Source organism: Pseudoliparis swirei, chromosome 2 (assembly GCF_029220125.1).
Source record: "Pseudoliparis swirei isolate HS2019 ecotype Mariana Trench chromosome 2, NWPU_hadal_v1, whole genome shotgun sequence".
In the NCBI taxonomy this organism is placed as follows: Eukaryota; Metazoa; Chordata; class Actinopteri; order Perciformes; family Liparidae; genus Pseudoliparis; species Pseudoliparis swirei.
In genome coordinates, this window is record NC_079389.1 from 12,562,233 (window position 1) to 12,584,204 (window position 21,972).

Below are 21,972 nucleotides of genomic sequence, written 5' to 3' on the forward strand. Positions count from 1 at the left end.
GCCAACCGAGCATCAGGCCCTCGCTCATTGATGTTTGTTGAAGTCATACATTTTCTCTGTGAAATAAGAGGCCTCGATGGCAGGACAGAGGGAGATGCACACAGACACACACACACACATATACACACACACACACACACACATACACACACTCAGATCACTTCACTTTAAGTGCTCTGAGGCTTCCCACAGTACACATGCAACTTCTGAAGATACACCTGGGATCACTGCACAGCAAAGCAGTTTCTGTTCATACTTTGTCGTGGCACTTTCTGAGTAGTTTGATACATGGATGGTAGATGGATGAATAGGTGCATGAAAAGGGATTGGGTGAGAGGATGACCAGCTAGAGATGAGAATATTCAGTCTTGAATAGTATCTGGTCATACTGTTCTCTCTCTGAGCCTCGTTATTGTGCTTTTGTATGTGCATATGTGGGTAGGAAGGTAGACAAGGGGTCTAAAAGTCACTCAGACATCTCAATAGGTTTTAAGATCAAAGGAAGAGAGGGAGAGCGTGAGTAGAAAATTAACAGGTCCTATACAAATCACCTTCTAGCCTTTAGACCTAATGACCCGGGCAACCAATGACCTCAGCCGAGAATGTTTCTCTGCAAGTTTCCTCCATTCAAGTTTCATTTTACGGTTAACAGGCGTGTAAGCATGATGGATTGGGCAGAGGACTCAAAGAGCATTTCTTGATGCAGAAATAAATTGATGAACTCGAGACTGTTTGCAGAAAAAGGCATTTAAACTATTGAAAATGTGACCAAATTTCTTTTTCTTAGAAGATTTCCCTTCTAGCATTAAAGCGCTGACATTATTCCACACAATTTGCCACTGAAATGGCCTTGAAAAGTACTCGATAAAACAAGTGTGAAAAATAATGCTATTAATATTCATTCCATGGATTTATCTCCCAATGTCAGTGCTTTATTTATTAAAGGACCTGTATCTTGTCAATGATGTGTCATTATTAGGGCTGTCAGCGTTAACGCGTTAATCTATGCGATTAATTTGGCCGCGTTAACGCACTAAAATATTTTAACGCAATTAACGCAAGTTTTTTTTTTTTTTACCGCAGCAGTACGGTTTGACACTGTTTCCGTTTTTAAAACAATCATTTCTCCGCGAAAATAAGGAGCAGAAATCAGTTTAAACTCGTGGATGCATCAGTCGGGTTTCCTCCTGCTCCTCCTCCCGTCTCCCCCTCTGATACACAGAGGAACGGAGGGCGACGTGTCGGGTGACGCGGCGCGGAAAGAACTCGTCACACGAAACCTTCACCGTGATTGGTCAATCCGTTTGTCTGTCAACATTTCGGGGGGAAAAAAACCAATGAACACTCAGTAAATCACAAAGGACCTCCCACCTCACAGGTTAGGCTCATTTAGCAGCCTGTCAGTCAGAGAACCAGAGGACACGGCGCGAGGACAATGAGGCTCATTTCAGAGCTGAGATTGTTCTGGAATGTTTGATGTATAACACGTGGGGGTGTGTCACATGCAAAAAATGTTAAACGGTGAATTTAATTTATTTTGTAAAATGTATAAAATGCCCCCAGCCTCCAGAGGGTTAACGTGACATATTTGAATGTCAGTCAGTTATCAAGGCCACTGGTTCTGCTGTTCAGTGTTAAAGATGACAGGACCAATGGGGTCTCAATATACTTCTTTTTTTTTACTAATCTGATGTTTCACTGAAGAAACAATTTATCATCCACGATATTAAATACCTCGCTGGCACTTTATATGTAGGAGCTTCTTTGAAAACACAGCTCTGTGTGAAGTTTTGTGTTTAAAAAGAAGAGAAACACTTTTAACCCTTGTGTTGCCTTTGGGTCATTTTGACCCGATTAAATATTTAACCCTCCCCGCCTTTGGGTCATTTTGACCCGATTCAATGTTTCACCCTCCTGTTACCTTTATATTTACTAACATATTTTACCCTTTGGGTTCAATTTGACGCCAGCAATTAAAACCTCCAGAAAATTATTAGAATTAATATTGTTTTCCAAGTTTAAGTGTGAGGCACTTTATGTTTGTTTGTTGACTACCTAAAGAACACCGACATTAAACATTGAATGGGGTCAAATTAACCCGAAGGCGGCAGGAGGGTGTAATATTGATTCGGGTCAAAATGACCCGAAGGCAACATAAGGGTTAAACGGTGAATTTTTGTTTGTTTGTAAAATGTATAAAATGAGCCCAGCCTCCAGAGGGTTAACGTGACATATTTGAATGTCAGTCAGTTATCAAGGCCACTGGTTCTGCTGTGTTCAATGTTAAAGATGACAGGACCAATGGGGTCTCAATATACTTCTTTTTTTTTTACTAATCTGATGTTTCACTGAAGAAACAATTTATCATCCACGATATTAAATACCTCGCTGGCACTGTATATGTAGGAGCCCCTTTGAAAACACAGCTCTGTGTGAAGTTTTGTCTTTAAAAAGAATGAACTTTTAACTTTTAACTTGTAATTGCGATTAATCGCGATTAATTAATCGCAATTTCAAACTGTGCGATTAATTAGTTAATTTTTTTTAATCGATTGACAGCCCTAGTCATTATATAAGTGATGTCTTTTCTGGCGCTCATATTTTGTCCGTGTATTTATTTATTTTTTCAACCAAGCACCACGGACTGTTAGATTTGATCAAGACACGACTAAAATATATTTAAAAAGGAAATAGAGGAAATGGATTAGGAAACACAGCACAACTACGGCTTCCCAAGCCTGTAAAACAAAATGACAGTGAGATATTACAGTAAGATAAGGATGCTGCTTTTATACTGTAGGTTCAGCTAAGCAGTTAATCAAAGATGCAACAGTGGAGGCACGTCCACTAATACAAGGCTGTCTGATCCTTTCTGGTTACTATGCTAACTGACCAGGAAGCTAGTTCAGTGTAACTGCACTGAAATCATTGAATGTTACGTCTCAATGGTTTGTGGAATAACTGTAATTGCACAGTGAATTCATCCCACGCCATCTTTATTCTACAGCAGATGTGCATGTGAACAGATGCTAGATAGGACTGTTTTGTCATATTTCTTTCATGTCAGATTTGTCTTGAATCTTAGGCAGATTCAAACTCTATAAGTCTCTTTCTGCTTTCCCGGCAACACCCTCCTCACAACACACACACACACACACAGACTGTAGTCGTCTCCCCAGTGACAGATGGTCTGGATGGAAAAACAGTCATCCTGTTAGTAACCATGACATCAGCAACACTGTTACTCACTGTCACGTGCACATGAATGCCCTCCCTCTCTTTTTCTCCAATCTGAATTGGTTGGGTTTTCCAAAAAGATAGCTACGAGCCAGCAAGTGGGAACAAGTAGCCAGTTAGGGGGTCCAGGGGCAATCCCCCCTCTCCTTTCCCCCCGCCCTCCCTTTTGGCATTTTAGAATGAGTTTGATGACCCCATTGTTAACATGTAGTGCAGTATTGTGAAGTAGAGTATGGCTTCTTTCGCATTTTAGCCCACACAGTCTGTAAATAGCTTTTAATAATTAAAACCACAGCAACATGTTTTAAATGTGTACATTTACACTGTCACTCTCTTTTCTTCTCTATTGAAATGATGCACACCAATGGGCAGTAAGCAGGTTTGCTTTAAGAATGAACTTTCATTTAATTACAGACAAAGAAAGAGAACATTACTCAATGACAGGATATCCAAATGTATGGTGCGAAAAAAAACTATATGTATTCATATTTATATATATTCATAGTTTATTGTTAAAACCTAACGGTGGGCATCTGACATTAGTTTGCATAATTGAATGCGCTGACTTTTTTTTAACAGCATACATTTTCCTCATATGGCATAGTCCTGTTACCTTGACAACATCGCCTGTTTTAGTGTGCATAGCTAACAGAACTTGTAAATCAAAACATTTATTAGAATCCAAAGTAATATAATAAAGTATCCATCTTTAATGAGTAGTTGGCTCTTTGTTTGTTGGAGGTAAATTCAAGGGAACGCTTTTCTTTAGGATTGATCCTGTGGGGACCATGAATGTCGGCAAACACACATTGCCCTTAAAGACAGGCTTACAATACATATAGTGACCATGTGATGAAAGTGTTGCTCTCTCTAAAGTCCAGGGATCATGTCTGGAGTTTCTAATGAACCTTGCCAGGGAAAGGGCAGATATCTTAGTAATAGCATTAATGGTGTTAGTAAGGTTTACATCTAAAACATTTGACCTGAGACTAACCCAGACTAAATCTCCATCCTGCTTTAGCCTACTGAAAGATAACCCATTGATCTCTAGTCCCCATTCTCTAGGTATAATTGTAATTTATCCTCACAAAAAAGAACTATACCATTCGGTAAAGCCATGATGTAACATTTGGTGCCATCTATTGATCTAAGTACATTTAAAAATCAATATCACAACTTCTGCCAGAGTTAGCAAAGACGATTGTCCATTTAAACGCTGATACAGTTCAAATGAGAAAGACAGATGGATTTCAGCTGCCACCCCAATACAATAGAGTTGAATAGGTTTTTGTTTGCGCTCCGCATAGCATTGAATAACTCGATAAAAAAAATTCAATAAGATCACTTTTCAGAAAAAGCTGTTTTCTATTACTCTCGACAATCCATAGACTGTCAGGTTTCTGGGGTTCGTTTCTTCAGTAGTTCCACTGACCACTGTTCAGAGGGAGGACTGTTTATTATCCAGAGTAATGACACCAATGTTTCTTTCAAGGCATGCTGCTGTTGACAATTCAGTTCACAGCTGTTGCGTCGGGATCGGGGCAGAAATCCGTTAAACAAATATCCCAAACCCGAGATGACTGGAACTTATCCGTAAACTGAAACGGGGCTTTCTCATAGTGGAGCTTGGCAGGAATCGCAGTAGGATTTTAAACTTGACCAAAAAAACCAAGTTTAAGAAACCCTATTGGTTTTTAATTCTGATAAATAATGTGATGAACAATTTTTAAAAGATTATTAAAAACATACAATACTAACAATGGACTCAACCACACCGTAGCCACCAGTGCTTCAACTTACTAACATCACTGTTTTCTTGGCACATGAACTCGACTTCAACAGAGATTATTTTTTAGGATAACACTCTGCTTCTGCAAAAGTTAAAAAGGACAGATGCTGACCTCCCATTTTCAGGAGTCTTTGAGGAAACATTCATTTGAACTTTGTTGTTCCCTGCAAAAACTCTTTCGAAAAGAGGATGATATTCTTAACCTTTAGAGATGCTGTCGTTATTTGAACTTATGTAAGCGTGTGTGTGTGTCGAGTTTTTCTGTTTTTCCTTTTTGTGAAAAACCTCCTGACCAAAGACCGCTGCTGATTTTGCCATCTTTCTCTTTTTCCACTTTTATTCACTTGTGTCTTCCTCTTTCTCAGTCTGTCCAACCCTTCACATCCCCACCCTGGAGAGTAGTGTGTCCTCGTTATGGTGATGCTCTATTGCCACCACTCAGTGTGGGGCCTCTGAAATATTCATGCTGACACACACACACACACACACACACACACACACACACACACACACACACACATACACACAGGCACAAACACTTTGAAACCCTTCATATTATTTTTCGCCCTGTCAGTTTGCCCGTATCAGTAAAAGATTAGAACATATCATTAATCTCGCAGCAGGTTTAGGGAAGAAATGCTTTACACAATTTAAAACAAACACCGGCACACCGCACGCATGCTCGCACGCTAAACAGTAAAAGCAGCAATGACTTCACTCCTCTTCACAATCCTCAGCATTTCTGCACAATACAGTTTGACATTTCCATCATATTTCTTCAGTTTGCGATTGAAATGATGTAGTGTTCATGTACAGAATCAGGTTGGACAGTCATTCAGGGATTGCATCATTTTTCAAGGCAACTGTTTTTACCAGTTCATAGATCTGTCAAAGGCAGCACTCTCATAGGGGAGAAGGCAAAGTCACACTGCACTGTGAATAGCAGGAGCTGGCATGCTGTAGAATAAATCGTAAAAACCCTTATTATAGTGTTAGGATATGATCCGTGACCTCAGACTATCCACTCATCTGACAAGAGGAGCAACACTCCAGCAGAGAGCACATCAACACGCCCAAAGGTTATTACACTGCCAGTGGTGTTGATATGTAACCTAACATTATTGGCCGTCTGGCTGATGGAGGCATGCAAGTGAGGGTCTGGCTGAGCACATCATCATGGGAACATTGATTTGCGTCCGAGGTGCTGTGAGTTGATTCAGTGGTCCCCGTTGTCAGCAGGGAGGACAATCGAGCCTGTGAGACAGCATTTAGATGTCGGTTTCACTGCAGAGGTTACATACTATAGCCCCTTTGTGAGCTGATGGAAAACGACACGTGGAGCAAAGCTGTGTCGCTACACAATGAGGATTTTGATCACACAGAGAATCCAACAGTAATACAGAGCTGTACTCCTGTGTTTGTACAGATGGTGTCTTCCTTCACATGTTTTTTTTTATAATTTAGAGACAATTTTGGCTGCTTTAGAGTTGGTAACATGCAAAATCAAGAATCAAAAGAAGCAAGAAGCAAAAATGAAATGTTGACATGCGAATGATTACAATTTAGTGTTAAACTGCCGTCATTATACTCTACATAAGGCTTTAATTGTGTTAGAAACATAACCCTCGATAGGTTTCTGAGACTTTATATGTTTGATGCATCAAAACTCCAAGATTTTGGGTAACTGCTTATCGTTTAGAGTTTAACATCGAGGATTGGACTGTTTATTGCCATAATGCTCTCAGTTTAGTGGTCACCCTAATATGTTGATGAATGATAAACAGGCACTAGCTGAATAGGGTCAGAGGTCAGGACCATCTGCTGCCAACAGCTCCAAAGAAACCATCACAGATTGGCTCTTAGCCTGCACATTCCCATGGAGACGAGCCCCAGTTCCTATTTGCAGGGTCCTTGTACCGCTGCTGGTTGTTATAGCAACAGACAGGACGTGACACCGTTGCATAATATGCTATTTTTCTTTCTTCCTTGTTCTGACCTTATTGATGGGCTATTTTCTAATCATGGCATCTCCTCTGTGAGGGTAGCAGTTAGCAGAGGCAGTGACAGGTCAGAATGAGAATTGACAAAATCCCCACGCATTAAAATCCACATTCAGCTTGAAGAGTCATGCTCGGCCAACTGAGGATGATTACTATTTTATCTGATGAAGCGGTCTTGGAAATAAACATTGGTGCAGCGCTTGGGACTGACAAGATATACTGACTTTCTGTGATTATTTTTCTTTTCAAAGTGAAAATATTGTATTATTCAGACCACCAACCTGTAGTTTATTAAATTAATGTTCCCCTGTGTTCTCCTTGTGGCTATGGGTAAATCAACAATATCAAGCAAAGCAGAGCAAATGTCGTCTTCCTCCAACAATTTATGTGACTTTGTGTAACAGAGAAATGTGTACGTTTGTTGTTTTGAATGCCAGGGACATACAAAAACACAGTAGAAGAAACAAAACGCTGCAGTAATAAACCTTTTACATACTGAACTAAAGACTAAACTTCCAAGTCACTGCAGCACTAAAAGTTGCACAACATCAGACATATTATCATGCATGACAAGTGATGAAAAACCTTTGTGATGTATCTATATTTATTGTGCAGAAGAAGAACAAAGAAAGAGAAGGAAGGGAGCTTTAAGGACCAACACATTTGAGCATATTTTCAATTTGTTATTCTTCTTCTTGGCAGTGCAGCAGCATCCTCAGTTCGATCTTTCTCCGAAGTTGGGGTGCCCGTGGTGAAATGAGGCTGCAGGCTTCACAAACGGTTTCTCTCTGGGAACCTGTCTTTCCAAAACAGGCAATAATTAACTGGAAATTCCTCCCATTACTTTTTAGATATGTGACTCACTCTGCATGAAATCCAAACTAGTGCAGGCTTTTTGTTTAAACGTGCAGATCTGGATGTTTATATTTGTACAAAAAAGGTCTCTTTTTAAATTCCCTTTGAAGCTTTGCACTTCACCGAATGACCAAATGAATCCAGCATATGCATCTCATGAGTGTCTATTACGATATGCAGTTAAATGTTCATCCAGTTGATAGATGTAGCTTTTATAAACATTTCCTGTTTAACATAATTTGAAGTTTAGGGGGTTGTACAGCCTTGGCAGAGGTAGTGCTTCCTTAATGCTCCCTCATTCTTTCAGTTAGGTTAGCTAAAGGTCGACCACATCATCATTCGGGGGGACTGTGGCTTAGTAATAGAGTGTGTTGTCCTGAATTAGAGGGCCGGCGGTCTGATCCCAGGCTCTGTTAGTCCATGTGTCCTTGGAGAGGTATGTGCTCCCGTAGGCTGTCCTGCGCTTTATGAATGGTTTGAATAGTTTGCTAGTCCTGATCGATAGGTGGCAACTTTCATGGTAGCCTTTGCCGTCCGTGTATGAATGGGTGTGAATGACATGTGGTGTTTTGTGAAGTGCTTTCAGTGGTCAGAAGAAAATAAAAGATGTGTGTTGCTGACATAAAAAGGTATCTGATGAAAGGTACTGTGCCTAGGGCTTAAACGCAATTATAGCAGTTGGCATTTCAATCAGGGAGAGGCCAGTTAGATGAGGAAAGGGTAATGTTTATTCTTCACAGTTCATATGCAATGATGAAGTCTCAGTCTTTGGCCATTATGGGGAGATTTGTAATTGAGGGTCGACTGAGATCCAGACCTGGTGGTGCTGATGAGCTGATGGATCTCTGAAGACTGGGTGGAGATGGGGCGGTGGAGGGGTGCGTAGCAGCAACCTGAAGGAACTGAAGGTAGCGAGACGGTCATATTTGAATGAGAAAGCAGCGAGATGATTGGCTCGCCATGTCATTGTTTCGCCGTGCTTATTGGATCGAGTGGACCAGCCGATCTGCGCAGCTGGTGTCGTGATAGACGGCGCCGAGCGATGACAGCGAGTAAACAATGAGTGAGCATATGTGGGAAATGATTAGCAGACATATGAGAGATACCTGGCTGGCATGAGGGGTAAGGTATTCCTGTCTGAACGTGCGCTATAGCTCCATTTAGATGTCTTCATGACACCTGGAAATGTTGAGCTAATATTTATTGAGAAACAATGGACTGTTTTCCAGTATACTGAATACTTTCTTTTCACTTGGCTCATCCCTCTCCGTATTTACAGCATTGTTATGCAATTGGTTATTTCAAAAGAATACTTCTAGACCTTGACTGAGCGAACACTTGGTGACATTCTCCTCTATGTGAGTGAAATTTAGTCAAAGAACAGGTTTACGAAGGAATCATACATGGCAAATGGAAACAGTGTAAAAGGAGGCACCCACTTAAAGGTGTCCATCACGGATCGAATTAACTGGAAATGAAACCATTGGGATTTGGTGCTTTAATTACCAACACGTATAGAGTGTACCTGTGTGGGGATATATTTTACTGTATGTGTTTTTTTCTGCAATTTATAAATTATATGTATTCTGCTAGGAGAGTGAGGCCCAGTGATTGACTGAGTTGATCTTGACCTCCACACAACATACGATATGTGGCTTTGAGCTGACAGCTGACTTTGATCACTTCATTATTTCATGAATTCACGGATGGCACAGAAACTATCCAAACAAAGTACAAAAGTGGAAGCCCAGGGCACATTTTCATCCAACAAAAGTCCCCAACAAATGTTTCTAAGAAAAAAGGGAGGAATGGAATCTGCAGCTCACACCTAACTCCTAATTGATCTGCTCGAGTCTTTTGCTGACCCAAAAGACCGAAGGAGATCAATTGAGAATTAATTAATCAATACTGAGCTGTATTGTGTCATGGAACATCTCTACATAACATCTCATTAGATGAGAGGTTGTACTGTAAGTTACACTTTGAGTACGGAAAAAAAATCATGAAACCAATAATTGCTCATAAATGACAGTGCAAGCTGCCCTATGGCATCCTTTAGAAATTAAAGTCAAAAGTAGTGGAGTCTTACTCGGTAATTACACTGAATAGCTGGTGCAATATAACCATATTCAATGTTTAATAAATACAATGAATGCTTTTACTAAATAATAGTTTTCTTAGAATTGTTACACAGTGCAGTCCAGACTTCGTGGAGTTCTTCATTCAATGTGATGTGTTTTTAGTGCAGCTGCTTTTGTCTTGTTCGTGTTGCCTTTTCCCTCCCAAATGGATAAAATGATTACACTCATAGACCTTTGTTTCAAGAGTTTCATTTCCTGACATCCTAGAGTCATAAAAGCCGAACATGCTCTTCTTGTTTTTGCATCTAAACATACATTACAGTAGTATCTCCTTCACATTGTTATTGCTATATGGAAGTTTGTCTTGATAAATTGTTCACTCATGCCGCTGCCTCGCTCATGTTTTAAGACCTTAACCATCATGTTTGAGTTTTTTGCTTCATAATGTATGTCTCAAAACAATAGTTAAACGTGATTCATGGTCAATACTGCAGCACTACTTTGTACCATATGAAGTTATGATGAGCAGTCTTTCAGTTTGATGGTACAACAGCAGTAAGAATTTGCTGAAGTATTAGGGGAGGGGGGGGGGGGGGATAAAAGTTACAGTGAGGAGTTTTAGTTTTTTATCCTTTGAAAAAACTTGAGCTTTGTGGCAAAAAATTAAAAATTCACAGTCTTATTCTTCCAACTCCATGCAAATTTATGCAAACGCATTCTATTGATTCTTGCCATGGCAACCACAGTGTGTGTGCTGCAGATCCTCCACTGACGGTCAAATACTTTCAAACTCTTGGCAAATGTTTGTTGGAGCCTCTTCACTGAATATCCAAGTCAATGATATTGGCTGAGTTGCTATTTTTCATCTGCAGTCGTCGCTGTGAGAGCAGCTGTGATCTACTGGGGCGTTTGTTTTTTTCAAAATTGTAATGCATGCTTACTGCTGTGTCGGCACTTACAGTTGAGTACTTGAAATGAGCAATCAATAATCACTCTCTCCTCTCTCTTCTCACTCCTACCCTCTCTCTCCATCACTTTCTTTCTATGCCCCACTTTTGCAGGTAGACACGTCTCAATGGGTGAGACCCACTGATCCAGTCGACCCTTGACATCCCCGCTACTCCTAACCCCCCCTGTCCTCCTCTGTTGCCCTCAACCTAACCCCCCTTCACTTCAGTCACCATGACTTCCACCAATCAACTGCTGGGTTTGGCTGAGGTGAGCCTGAAGTGTGACCAGGAGATTGAGAGGAGATATGAGATCGTTCCCTCAGTGGTCTGCTCCATGTTCTGCCTCTTTGGCATCATCTTCTGCTTCTTCGGTAAGTGAGGATGTAGTCAAAGTGTGTACTCATAAGGTTTGTGCTGGTACTAAAAGGCATAGTTCATTTTGGGGAAAATTATGTTTTTTTGTGTCAATATTTAGATGTCTGTACTTCAGCAAAGCTACAACCAGCAGCCAGTTACCTTAGCTTAGCACAAAGACTAAAAACAGGGGGAAACAGCGAGCATGGCTCTGTGCAAAGGGTACACAATTGTCCCAACTAGCACATATAAGGCTAATTAGTTGACACATTGTATAAATAAAATATTGTCTAATCCATAAAAGCATAAAGAGGATGTGTCCAAATTACTGCAGGCAGCCAAGAAATATCCTGGTTGCAGTTATCCGCCACGTAACATCACACTCAGTTGTTTTTACACTTTCTATTTTGTGTTAAACAAACAAGATATTCCATGTACATATAAATTAAAGACATATTTAATTACCTTATGACAGAGCCAGGCTCACTGTTTTCCTCTGTTTCTCGGCTTTATTCTTTGCTATATCAACCTTCATAGTCACCAAAACAATTGTGGCCTCTTATTTCTAAACAAGGGAGCAATAAACATATTGCCCAGCATGCCAAACTATTTATTTTACATTAGTTTAACATTATCATTTCAAAATGTATACAAATGTACATCATCCATAAAAAGTTACATGTGCAGTGTGATTTTTGAAAACGAACATAGTCTACTCTTTTACAAAAGAGCAAAACTAGATGAATGAATCTAAAAGATAATTTATGGACGTCTGCGTAGCATTCATGACAAACACAAAGTAAACACATAAGCATGACATGCAGCTTCCTGTATGTGGAAGTAAATAATTGGAAAGTGCAACATGTCGCCTTAGAGACCTAAGTTAATTCCGCTTAGCTGGTCTATGATAGTATTGATTTAACAGCAGTAAACAGGTTTTCTTGTTTCTGTCTATGTGCATCAATATTTAAATCTCATTCCTACAGACTAAGCTATTGTGGCTTTGTTATATGTTTGAATGTTTTCTTAGAATTCCATAAAAACTCTAAATATCTGTTCCCTTTCACCCAAATTACTGTCATCAGCAGACAAACCAAAAAATTGGGCTCCCTGCTGTCTGTTAGCGCTCTTTCTCCCCATTGCGAAGCATGTTCCCATTTCTTTCAACTAAATGTTGAATTTGAACTACAGAAAAAAAAGAAGTACAGAGTTTTTGCAATTATTCCAAAATACCAGGCCTGGCTGTTTTTGTTTTTTGTTTGTTTCACTGTGCCATCAAACACCATAACCTATACTTTATGCATGGGGTCAGTTGTATGTTTTAAATAAAAAGTCATTACTTGAGGTGGAATGTTGTGCCTGGTGAGTACCTCTGTTGCATTGCATCACAATAATTAAGGGCTCATCCCAATGATTTTGGATGTGAAGTCATTAAAGTAATGAGAAATCCATAAATAATTAGAGAACTATCTGCTGTAATGGAGTTGTTTTCATTGACACAAAAAAGGATGGATTAAACGTTATAGTTCCTCTTGAGTACACACTGGAAAAATCACATAACCATGCTCAAATAATGACACTGCATTCAAAGTGTTTTATACATTTCTATTCAAAGATACAATATATTTCCTTAGGTTGGCTTACTGGCCTGTCTAATCATTTACTTGCAGCCGTTTGCTCGTTGAAGAGGCTGTGGCAGAGATTTTAATCTTGCTGTGGCGGTTTTGCAAAGACTTTGGGAATGCAGTCACACACAATCAGATACATGCACATATTTTGTTTTACTTTATTAACTTTGTCAGCATGATAACATTGAAATCATTGAATATTGCAAGCTACATGTTGTTATGTTTTAGATTTCTTTACTTCTCAATTACCCCCAACTCTGAAAGCTTATAGTTGATAAAAACTTAAATTCAGAGAATCATACTGATTATAAAATGTGTTTCATACTTCAATAAAATGAACAGCAAGGTGTTGTGTTACAGGATAGAACGGCATCATTGTTCTTCAAACACTGCACCTCAGTCCTTCACCATCTGTTTCTCTGTTTGTTTAACAGCATTCTCAAAAAGAGACAATAAAGAGGTGCATTTTATCCCTGACTACCAGCTTTTGCTCTAAAAAAAAACACCTTTCTGCAAACAAGAAATAATACACATTGTTGGTGTTGTTCAGAAACTCCACACTTGCATATGAAAGGATATTTCTACAGTCTGACAGAGGAAAAGGAGAGGGAAGGATGGGTCAGAGCACAGTGACCAGAAGATTAAGAGCAGTCAAAAAGAGGCCTGCCATTTCAAAATGTATTCATTGATTGATGGAGACTGATATTAAAGAACAATTTGGGACGGCTGCTGACCGAATGAATGTTCAGGTGCTATGCTTTGGAAATGCTACGGTTACTCCATGTCAGACTATTCATTCAGACACGGTGCTATGAGAAAACAGCTGTGAAAAACACACAGAATTGAGCAGAAGGAAGTAAAGAAAGCCAGCAGTAGTGCATCAAATAAATGAGGTCTAGTCACGAGGGAGGAGCATGGACCGTGGCTTGGCGGAGAGGAGGAGTATTGTTTGGCTCAGCTGTGAAATGCCTGATTACACATAGATAACAATCTGATGCGGGTTCCCATCGAGACAGACAGAGAAAGAAGCAACGGCAGAGCAAACAGAAAGGGAGATGCACGTATTAATAAACACAGAAGCAAGGCTCATGGAGATTGTAACTCTTGATAATTTGAGCTTGTAATGCTTTGCATTTTGGAATAAAGCACATTAAAAAGGTGATAAACTGAGTCAGGCCCAGGACAGAGGGAGCATTCGACGGGAAAAGAGAACATAAAGAAGAGGAGAGCATCTGTTCTAATCAGCAGGCATGTTGACTAATGAATGTGGATGACCTTTTGTAATAAGATGATTATCATATTTGAAAGCAGTTTCATAAAGGTTTCTAGAGACGGTTTATCTGCTCATAATGAAGAAATGCTTCCCTCGCCCACCACGGGCAGGTTGCTGTTCATTCTGCATCATCCCTATGTTCTCTGTTTAGATAAGATAACAGCCTTTATCGTCAAGAACTTACAAAAGACATCTACACTTGGTCAGCTACATTGAGAAATAGTTTGACTCTTAGCATGAACAAAATAATAACTTATTAAAGCAGGGATCAAATGCATGTGGCTGTTCATAAAGGGGAAATTAATTACCTGTCGATTTCGAATTTATTATTCCTTTATATAGTAGTCATAAATCATTTGTAAAAACAATTAATTGGTTGCTACCATCGTAAATTGGACCAGGAAGGAAGTCAAAAGCTCAGACATTTGATTGGTCGTGATCTGCCAGATGAAAAACAGAGCAAAAGACGAAAACAGTTATTATGGAGAATACATGGACATCAGCAAAATTGGCTTCTTTTGATGGCTTATCTGTAAACCATGAATATCCATGGCTACAATTTAGAAAGGCTTTATAAAGTACCTCATTATAAAATGATCCCCAAATCCGCTTTCACCATATGTTGACTTTGTTTTGTGTGTTTAAGAGAAAGCAAATCATATACACAGTGAGGCACAGCATGTACCAGCGTTTGTATGCTTGAGATAACCTGACAGTGGTTTGTTTCCCAACTCTCCTCCAGGCTATCGATGCTTTAAGGCCATATTGTTCCTCACAGGCCTAATGTTTGGCTCAGTGGTCATCTTCATGTTGTGCTACAAGGAGAGGGTGTTGGACACTCAGCTGAGCGTAGAGGCATCGGTGGGCATCGGCCTGGGGATCGGGACCCTGTGTGGCCTGGTGACCATGTTGGTCCGCAGCGTGGGACTGTTTATGGTGGGCCTCCTGCTGGGCCTGCTGTTAGGAGTGGCTTCACTGGTGGTGAGGAGACACATTTTATTGTGCACTATTTAGATTCATCTCTGTCCAGAATGTCAAGGAAAATAACATATACAAAGGGCACCTTAAGATGAGTGATAAAAGCGTTGTACTATTATCACACAACGCTCTTTTGGGCCCAGTCATATCAGAGAGTGGCAAGTGTATCCAGGAGATCCTGTAGAAACCATGTTAAATGACATTGAAGCTATTCCCACGGCAGCTAGCTACCTAGCTCTCTAGGTAGCTAGCTGCAAAAAAGTGATCCTACTACAAAACAGCAGAGCAGCACTTCAAACACAGACGATTATATAATAACTGACTACAAAACACACCACTCTGCAGGCCTTTAGGTCTTCCATTTAAAAAAAAGATGCTGACAATAAGCCATGATGCCAACCTAAATGTCAAAGTTCTTCAGAACTTATATCAGACAAACTCTAAATCTGGTAATTCAAACCATAAAAACTGAAATTAACCCTCCCCTCTCTCACCAAGGCCATGGAGGAGTTCTACCACCCCAGAACAGTGTGGGTTCCTCTGGGTATTCTCCTGGGTTCCGGGACGCTATTTGCCGTCCTCACTCTTCAATGGCAGCGCTGTTTCGTCACCCTCTCCACTGCCACCTTCGGCTCGGCCATCATCACCGTCACTGTGGACTACTTTATTGAGCTGTTTGCCTTGGTGCACTACGTCTACGAGAGAATCCGGGTAGGCTCATCTGTGTGTTTCTGTGTCAAAGACATGATATTCATTTACTTGAGGCGTGTTGTTTTTTCCGTGTGTGAGTAATCTTTATACTTGTGTGTGTGGTCACGTTTGATATGTGTGAGGACAAAGTGAAGGAAAAACAGGCTAAATTCAGCTTGGATAATAAATCTTCAATTAGAATGTATGTAATTGTATGTTGTACGTGGTATATTGGAATCAGCGTCGTAAAAATGCAATTGAATTTTTGTTGTTGTTGACCACATACCCAAATGGAAATGTCTGTTTTTGAGCTAAAGCAGTGAATTAAATAGCTGACAGCACTCATGTGAAAATCCAATCCAATATCCGCATAATACAGTTCATACCGCAAAACTGCCTGCAAAGGCTTAATCCAAAATCTGTTCCCACGTTTGATCCAAAGTCACCCACAGGTGATCTTTTGAGTTGTGATCTGACAACAGCATATTATTTGAATCTCATACATACTTGTCACGTAGTGCAGTGCCCTGCATTGAAGCATCTTAATGTATTCACTTCCTCCAGTCATATATTGAGGTCTTTAATTAAATTTGTCACAGCCTGTATTTGATTTGTAGCACTACCATAATCTACTAGCAACATGTATGTTCAAAATATCTATCAAAGCTCTTTTCATTCACTCAACGGAGAAACAATATTTTATTGAGTCATACCTTTTAGTGCCGGAGCTTTTAAAGAGATAACTTTTAAAGAGGTTTTGAAGTGCCACAATAGTGAGAAGCTAGTGTTTTTTGCACAAATGAATGGTTTTAATGAAATGAAATTATTCATCTAAAATTGTAAATGTAATGTTTGCAGGTGGCGCCAAAGAGGCCAGTATGCTGGTTTACTTGGATCATCTTGGGGGTGTGGCCTGTCCTGTCCCTCCTCGGAGTGCTGATCCAATGGAAAGTCACTGCCGAGGGATTTTCTCACACAGAAGGTGAGCGATCCCCCCCACACACACACACACACACACACACACACACACACACAGATTTAGAATCTATTAACCAGGTTCAATAGCTAACTTATAACACAGGTATTTGGTGCACAGTGGAGCACCGTGTTTGAGAAACATAATGTTGCCATATTTGTTGATTTTCCATCTTGCCAGCAAGATATACTAGATTTGAGTTTATCAAAACGTGATGGAAATCATGTCACATGATGTCAGTATGTAGATCACTTGAAGTATAGGGTAAAAAATTAATTGTTTCAAGAATTGTTAAAGATTTATTAATTACATGATTCTGAGGGCTCAGGACTGGAAATGTAGACACTTGTAGAGCAGTTTGAATAAAATAAAGACAGGTACATGCAGGGGGAAATAGATAAAGCGCTACTGACTGAATGTAGGGTTCAGGTGATAGAGAAAGTTCAAAAAGACAAATCCTGGACAAAGTGAATCGCAGTTTTGGAAAATTCCATGAAAATTCAGTGACCGTGGGGGGGAATGAGAAAATCTGAGGCTGAAGTGACGTGTCTTTACGACATGCCAGAAAACTGTAGCAAGGACTTTGATCTTATCTATAGAGGATTTGAATGAAAACCGAATAAAAGCAAATCTATTAATGAAAATCCACAAACACGCAGCTTTTGAATTACTGCTGAAATAAATCTACAGTCTGACAAAGCTTCTGCTCAAACCTGGAACACACGGTGGATATTACACTGCCGATCCAAGAGAGGTGGTGATCAACTCTCTGTGTCCCTTCTGGCTTTAGACACATGCTCCAGACAAGGCTGAAGAAAAAGCCTCCGAACATGCCATCTATTACAGTTTTTCTCGATTGCTTACACACAAAAACTGGAACTTCTAACACAATTGCCACAACCTGTAACTCATGTGCCAACTCCCTAAACCATTTCCGCTAAACTATAAGCACAATTATCTGCTTTAGACACAGATTTCAATTGTTAGCCACACTTTCTTCAAAACACTAAACACCATCCTCTCTACTTTGCACACTTCATCAATGCCAAAACATCCTTGTGTTCAGACAGAACACACTGCTATTCAATTGGCAAAACTTCCATTTCCATGGCTGTTGTGCCATTTGGAATCAAGGCTTTAGCAATACAAGGGCCACAGGTGACCTCCTGATTTGAAGAAGAATGGATGAAAACATGGAAGGTAGAGGAGACCAGAGAGGCAGAGGAGTATTTTTGTTGTCCTTTTTTATTTACACTTTTCTTTCTTTTTTTGTTGACTACTGGTCTATTTTCTATTGTTTGTTCTGTGAAAAAATTAGAAAAAAGAAAGAAACATTTTTGTTGGATTGTTTTATATTTTGAGTTAAAACATTATACATTTACAATATTTTACAACAGGAGAAAGCGTACAGTACCACTGGACTTGAAAAGGCATGCTTCTGATAAGGCCTTCATACTGGTGTTTTCCCATTTCATAGTCGTATTTTCCATTGAGCACATCAGTGTTCAATCGATGCTTAAAATGTCTACTCATATAATGGGCTGTGTTTGTCATTTGAAAACAAAGTTGCATTTTGCAGGAGATATAAAGCGTTTTGCATTTTGTGTGAGTGGTTTTGGGATTTGTGTTTAGAGTTTTGAGAAAACGAGGCATGCTTTCAAAAAATGTGTTTAAGCAATCGAGAAAAACTGTATTACGTTTTAGGGCAATTTGGTTGAGGCTGTATCTTGATATAAATATCTACGACTCTTAATTGATCAATCTCTCTCTCTTTTAAGATTGAGATTCAGCAACTTGTGAAGGTTGAAGCGGAGGCTGGGGTTTTATTTCAGAGAAAAAAAGCCTTGCTTTTCTTTTGATTCAAAAGGGAGACTGCACCTTTTATGTCTGTGATTGATGTTTTATATATGTAAGCATCTTCTCAAAGCATTCACCCTCGAGATACTGTTTACCATGGATCCTTCTTTACTGATCTTAAGGCCCTCACTCACCATGTCCTGTATCGTCTATCCGAATCACTCATGTTCTTATTAATAAGGCAATTCTTAATCTGCCAGGTACTGTCTCTGCTCTGTGACATATCCACAAGGTTTACTCGTGCTATCTGTACCCGATGCCTTTCTTGAAATGGGCAAAAGGACTTTGAGATATTCTGCTCCTGCAGCTTGGAATTTGTTGCTGATTGATTTCGGTCCAAGGGAGCTGGTTTCTCTAAGTGTTTTTGGTATACTCGCGCTGTGATTTGAAATTGTATTAAAAAGAAATAAATAAATAAAACATATCAGCTCCTTTAGGAACTGTCTACTTATAGTTTCATTAAAGATGAATTAATTTCAGTTTTCAAACATTTGAGTTATGTCTATATATTTTATTTTGTACTTTAATCTTAGTGGCTCCAATAAGAATGCTAAGTACCTATAATGATGATGAGGCTTCTTTCAGTCTCAATCTCACAAAGGTCGCTACTAACTGATGACATTTTATCAAGATAGACAAATCTATCCTAATCATATTAACTGCGTGTGTGTGTGTGTGTGTGTGTGTGTGTGTGTGTGTGTGTGTGTGTGTGTGTGTGTGTGTGTGTGTGTGTGTGTGTGTGTGTGTGTGTGAAGCAGAGTCTGAATACATCCACATTAGTGTTGTCAGCAAAATGTGCCTTTGTCAGAGGCCGCCTTAATCTGCTCTGAAAGTAACCACAACACAGATGGCAAGATCACACTCACACCGACACACACATACACACACAAACATACACACACACATACACACACACACTGCAGGCAGCCAACACTCAATACACAGCTCACACACATGAACCTCAGACAGAGGCAGAAATATAGAGTATTTTTCGCTCACTCTTGCACTAACTACACACACTTAAACTCTTACACTTGATCTTGGCTGGCGTGTGACATGCAGAGTTAAACAGTGTCTTCAAAATAGCCACACATGGGCTCAAATAATGAGATTAAACAGCAGGCTGTCATGGCTTCCAGTCAGAGTGGGAAAAGAAAGAGAGTAAGCTTTCTAGGGTGAATTATATCTACAAATGAGAAGCCACATGAAGAAACTGTATAAAATAAAGGCTAAAAACTGTCAACAACAAAAAAACATGGCTGAATTCATGCATGCGTGTTGCATCCTTATTGATATATGGCCTGTGTTTGGGAATAATAATTAGGGAGAGGCTCTAGCAAGAGAACTATGCATGTTGCTGTAGTTCATTCTGCTTTGTGATCAGAGCCAGGTCAGTAAGGGTCAATATTGGGTAACTTAGAAACCTCTTTAAATATACCTATGCAACATGTATCACAAAACAAAACGTATTCACATTCGTCTGACCTGAATGATAGAATGCACTGTATTGAAAGACAAAGAAGGGTGAGGGGAAGCAGAGGGGGGACATTGGGAGCAGGTGTACTGGGGGAGGGGAGGGGAGGGGAGGGTAATGACCTGGGGCACCCAAGTGGATCAGTAAGGACAATCATCTGTCTGTCAGCTGGTTGAGTCAACGAGTGAGCTCGCACATTTGTATTTGTTTTGTTTGCTGTGTCGATGCCGATGAACACACACACATTCACAAGTACCTAATACTAGAGTGACATAGTTACTTCCCAACTGCCAACACTGTACCATTATAACCGAATGGTGAACACAAACCCTGAGCCAAACATGGATCGAAACTCTCTAACCGCTTTTGAAAGAAGTGGGAAATGGCTTGTTTTCCCTTGCTCCTATTAATCCACACAAAGGCAGATGCACAATAAATCACACACACACACACGCACACACACACACACACACTCAGTAGCATGTCGCCAGAGGGTCCCTGGGTGGGGTGAGCCAAGGAAAAGAAACAGGGGTATCATTAAGCAGCTTCCCTGGCAGATGGTGCCTCCTAGTTAGCTGTCTGCCCGCACAAAGAAACAACAATAGACCTTCTAACACGTCCACACCAACCCACACCAACTTTAACTGTGACGCATGCTGTTCATCTTTTCTTCATTAGGTTTAGTCGCGTTGTTGTACATGCGGCAACTTTTTGACCTGAACATGAAATATTTTCCCCGGCACTACCGCATAATAATGATCTCATGAGTAATCAATGAACAGCAAGACGGAATGGATTTTGGGCATCCTTTGCTCAGATGAGTGTGAAAATAACACAAACACACTCACCCACTCACAATATGTCAGTACATGCTGCAAGGAAAATGATCTGTCTGCCGGAGGACTGACTAGAATGAAGGACGTTTATAAATGTACAATGGTGGTTTTTTCCTTCTCTTTTTGCAGCTTGTACTTACTATAACTCCTCCGAGGGATGGCTAACCATCAACATTTAAAAGATCATTTAAATATTCAAACTATCTGATTGAAGGTTTCTCTTGTTTTTGTTCCATCTGATTTATTTCAATGCGTCTTCTCTTCTTGACTTAATCGGTTGCTATTGTTTTGGTTCCCTATAAAAGCTGTATTGTTCTATCTTTATCATGCTCATGATTATCTCTCTACACATTATCACATCTCTGGTCTCTTTCTCTTCAGTGGTGTTGAGTCGACAACAAAGGAGGGTTCAGCTCATGCGGATCCGACAGCGGGAAGATAGGCTGAAAAAGGAGAAGGAGAACAAAAAGAAGAGAAAACGAGAGAACCTGAAGACCACCCACAAACAGAAATCCCACCCCCACCCCCACCACCACCACCACCAGCAGCAGCAGTACCATCACCCTGCATCATCCCACCCTCATCACCAAGCCCAGAGCTCCCCGCCACCTAAAGTCCCCCCTCCCCCTCAAACTGAACCCGGCTACCAGCGCAAGACCAACCCAAAAAGGCGCTTTGATGGAGACGTCCTTTCACCGGTGAGATGAAGGGGCTCCTTATCCTTAAGATGAAATGACTTTCAGCCATGTCGTTTAAAATGTCATGGTTTCAAGATAAGCTTTCTGTTAATATATTAATGTTTCTTTTTTTATGTGCAAATAACTTAAAACAGGCAAATATCCAGAAAATATATTTTCACTGAAAACGCACAGGCATAAGACACACGTAAAACACCTTTTGAAATAATGGGTGCATGTACAGAAACCAGAGATCCCTTTCAATACAATTTTTGTTTCCATCAATCTCTCGAGTCACAATCGATTTATTTGGCAAA

At 40.1% G+C, this 21,972-nt stretch overlaps 1 protein-coding gene across 4 annotated transcripts in view; it reads left to right on the top strand.

Annotated features, from left to right (window-relative positions):
* The window catches only part of tmem198a (transmembrane protein 198a), a 31,300-nt gene that overhangs the window by 5,468 nt on the left and 3,860 nt on the right, over positions 1 to 21,972 (top strand). The window contains exons 2-6 of one of the 4 annotated variants that reach the window (XM_056437480.1): positions 11,024 to 11,283; positions 14,910 to 15,148; positions 15,644 to 15,856; positions 16,694 to 16,817; positions 21,360 to 21,676. In XM_056437480.1, coding sequence (XP_056293455.1) covers positions 11,145 to 11,283; positions 14,910 to 15,148; positions 15,644 to 15,856; positions 16,694 to 16,817; positions 21,360 to 21,676 — 1,032 coding nt within the window. In that variant the 5' untranslated portion in view covers positions 11,024 to 11,144. The remainder of the gene's footprint in view (positions 1 to 11,023; positions 11,284 to 14,909; positions 15,149 to 15,643; positions 15,857 to 16,693; positions 16,818 to 21,359; positions 21,677 to 21,972) is intronic. The other 3 variants (XM_056437496.1, XM_056437504.1, XM_056437488.1) reach the window with 3 other exon arrangements.